The sequence below is a fragment of the Triticum aestivum genome, chromosome 5B (genome assembly GCF_018294505.1).
Source record: "Triticum aestivum cultivar Chinese Spring chromosome 5B, IWGSC CS RefSeq v2.1, whole genome shotgun sequence".
Classification (NCBI taxonomy): domain Eukaryota; kingdom Viridiplantae; phylum Streptophyta; class Magnoliopsida; order Poales; family Poaceae; genus Triticum; species Triticum aestivum.
In genome coordinates this window covers 576,062,997-576,066,517 of record NC_057807.1, presented here as the reverse complement: position 1 = coordinate 576,066,517, position 3,521 = coordinate 576,062,997, and the positions used below count along the sequence as shown (strand labels likewise).

At 48.1% G+C, this 3,521-nt stretch overlaps 1 protein-coding gene across 1 annotated transcript; it reads left to right on the top strand.

The window, feature by feature from the left end:
• Positions 1-1,576: 1,576 nt before the first annotated feature.
• On the top strand, positions 1,577-2,684 carry LOC123113340 (HMG-Y-related protein A). Its single transcript, XM_044534553.1, has 2 exons — positions 1,577-1,790; positions 1,942-2,684. The coding sequence occupies exons 1-2, from the start codon at positions 1,740-1,742 to the stop codon at positions 2,374-2,376; spliced, it is 486 nt and encodes a 161-aa protein (XP_044390488.1). The 5' UTR covers positions 1,577-1,739; the 3' UTR covers positions 2,377-2,684.
• The last annotated feature ends 837 nt before the right edge of the window (positions 2,685-3,521 follow it).

Below are 3,521 nucleotides of genomic sequence, written 5' to 3'. Positions count from 1 at the left end.
CCAATGTACACATGCCAGAACTACAATATGGAGGACATGGGGTTAGTTTGGTTTCCGTCCTGAGCATTTGTCACCTGGCCTGGCCTTGCCTGAGAGCTGCCTGGCTGTTGTTTGGTTGACGTCCTAGTCACGAGGGAGACGGCCTGGCCGGAGAATAAGAAAAGGTAGTTAGCCTGGCTCACAAAACGAGACACCTAGTTAGCCTGGGCCAGGCAACCCATTCTGGACGCCTGGGCTTGCCTGGAGTCTCTGCCTGGAACGCTAATCAGAAGGCTCGGAAAACGAGGCGAGTTGAAAGGACTCAAATAGCTAGACATCGGGATAACAACAACTCATTAGCACTCTCCAGGCCAGGTCCTCAACCAAACGCATCTATCCTATACTAGCCTGACCAGGCATTTTTTGAAAATTCCCAGGCACATTCCAGGCATCGAAATCTTCCAGGCATCTTGTCCAGCGCAGAAACCAAACTGACCCATAATGCATCTATTCTTTGGATGCTCATCCAGTCAAAGTTTCTGGTGAAGTATTGGTATGGAATGGGATACATATGCTGGCATCCACAACACGATTACTGATGCAAAACACACGTACAATATGCACTTTATCATGGAGATTCTAGTCACTGGCTGTTGGAGCATATGGAACCATAGAAATGGCATTGATCTTTGAAGGCACATAATGCTCTGGTAGTGCTTGCAAAATGGATTTTATTAGCCAATTTCACATGACAATGCCTAGGGCTAATCCACGCATCAAGGAAGGGATGAGATCATAGATGTCAATGTATAAATAGGCTATATAACTTTACTTACCCATTTCTCTTTTCTTTTTCTCTTTCTTTTTTCTATGTAACCTCCCGTGTTACACTTGTAACTTACTGGATTCCCTAATGATTAATGGAAAAATGACTCATCCCTACTGTTTTTGGTCAAAAAAGAAAACAAAATGATAATTCTTTTGTTTTGTTTCAAATTTGTTAGCCCAAACAATGACTCACTACAAGTGTTGCTTAATACACGGCGTGATCTGGGAAGACTACATTATTTACTTAATTCGCTCTTCTGGGTTGAAAAAAATAATTCTTTCTGTTCGAGGAAGCTTCATGCGCGCCCATAGTATTCTCTTCTTTAATGTACTAGTACTGTATGCAAAAATAATATTCTCTTCTATAATGTACTAGTACTATATGCAAAATCAAAATCTGAATAGCTTGATGTTTACAAGTGGAAGGGCATTTCAAGAAATTTCAAATGGCACCGTGTGCACTCATGGGACAAATATTGAATGTATTTTTCTTGAGTTCATATATTGAGTGTTGGTAGCAAATGGCCAGCACAAGACGTGTGGATCTTTTGAACAGCTTGCCTTTCACCAAAAACCAGGCGCACTTCACTCGCAAAAAAAAAAAACAGGCGCACTTTCTACAAAAAAACAAAAAAGGCAGCTGCACACATGACCACGCATAAAGAACTCCTGACTCGCCAGGTCACCGATCCGTGTGCTCCCATCCTCTACCGTCCGATTAGGCCAGCCGGAGCAATCTCATCCGTCCATCCTCGTTACCATCGCCACCATGCGATCCATCCATCTCACTCTCGCTCACTCCTCTTCAGTTCTTATCCGGAGTACTCCGATCCAACTCTCTCCGCTCGCACGCAGCCGCCGCAGACCTCCTCTCGGGAAGAAAAATTCCCCACCTCTCCTCCCTTTCCCATCCTCGTCCCCGCCGCTTCGCCATGGCCGCCGAGGAGGCCGCCAAGCCGGCCACGCTCCCGTCCTATCCCGAGGTACTACCCGAGCCGCCGTTTCTTGCGGCGTTGTAGTATTTGTTTCTGCCTTTGGTTCGACGGTGGTTGCCAAGATTTACATTTTGTTGGGTTGAGGTGGTGCCGGAGATGGATTTCTTACGTTGATCTGTGTTTTTTTGGACGAGTTCAGATGATACTGGCGGCCATCGCGGCGCTCAACGACAAGAACGGGTCGAACAAGTCCGCCATCTCCAAGCACATCGAGGGCAAGTACGGCGACCTCCCCAAGGAGCACGCGGCGCTGCTGACGGCGCATCTGGTGCGCATGAAGGAGACCGGCCAGCTCCTCTTCCTCAAGAACAACTACTTCCGCACCGACGCGCCGGACGCCCCGCCCAAGCGGGGCCGCGGCCGCCCGCGCAAGCCCATTGACCCCAACGCGCCGCCCAAGCCCGCCTCCCCGCGCCCCCGCGGACGCCCGACCAAGCCCAAGGATCCTGAGGCCGAAGCTGCCAATCCGCCCAAGAAGGCCAAGACCGCTCCTACCCCTGCCGTCGACGGATCCGCCAAGCGCGGCCGCGGCCGTCCGCCCAAGGCACGCCCCGCCGAGCCGGCGGCGGCCTGACTCGTCCTCCGCTCCACCTGGGCGCGGCTGTCGGTTTCTCTGGATCACCCGGGTGCTGGTTGGTTAATCTTGTTCTGTAGTGCTTAATAATTGTCGGTCGCTCTCTTTAGTTGTAGTGGTACTTAATTGCCGGGATCGCCGTGTCGTGATTAGGAGGGTTTAATGTGTCGTCGTCGCCATTGCTGTCGTGGTCGTAGCGCTACCGCCATTGTTGTAACCTGAGGTTGATTAGGATGTTGAGTGTGCTGATTGTTCAGCAAATGTGGATCTATTTGTACAATCGGTGGATGGATTAACTGTTTTGATTAGTCATGGTGTTCATGTCCTCCTCAGTTTGCTGTACCAGGTATCTGCTCCATTGACTAGTTGGTAGTGGTACTAGCAGCTGTCCTTGGTAGAAGTAGTTGTGATCGAGCCTGTTAAGATTCGTCAGTAATGATCTCTTCCATTTTGTCAAGGAGGCGGCTGCAGAATGGCTGTGATGGGCTGGGACTGTACCCTTGATCCTCCTATGACGAACTGGTGTCTGCAACTCGCTGGCCTGGTACCTGGCGTGTTTTAAGTCAGTTTGAGGGATGGTATCTCCTTCAAGCGCCCTCTCGTCCAATCTAGTCACTGTCAGTCGAGTACCACAACACAATCTTGAGCAATGATCGCAGCAGGCAACATGCTCGTTTGACTCCATCTTAGAGACAACCCCATTTATCTACGAAACAAGCTCTTGTCCTGCTTTATAGATAAAACACGAACCAAAATACATGGTCGATATAAGGTTGGGCATACAATGGCACACTGTGGAAGGTACGGACCATCAGAATAACTGAGAAAATTACTAGTATCAGAATAACTGGGGAAAAATGAGTCATATACACTATAAGAGCGGCAGACAGGTTATCTGAAATAGGCTGCAACAATATATCATTGTTTTATCTTCAAACCATTTTTTATATTACAAAGTAATGAGAAATAAAAACCATAACTTACACCACCAAAATGAGATGAGGCATCTGCCATGTGCCCTGGGTGACAATCCCCGACGCAGAAATAAATATATGAATGTCAAAGATGGTTTCCCTATGGTACCACATTCATGAAATGGTGTCATTGTCCTTTCTATGTCAAAAATATGGGAATAAACTTTTATA

What these genes read in the sequence shown, in the direction of transcription:
- LOC123113340 (XM_044534553.1), top strand. Translation starts at nt 1,740, where the DNA reads ATGGCCGCCGAGGAGGCCGCCAAGCCGGCCACGCTCCCGTCCTATCCC. An exon ending in CGCTCCCGTCCTATCCCGAG is followed by an intron (nt 1,791 to 1,941) that starts GTACTACCCGAG and finishes GGACGAGTTCAG; the next exon opens with ATGATACTGGCGGCCATCGC.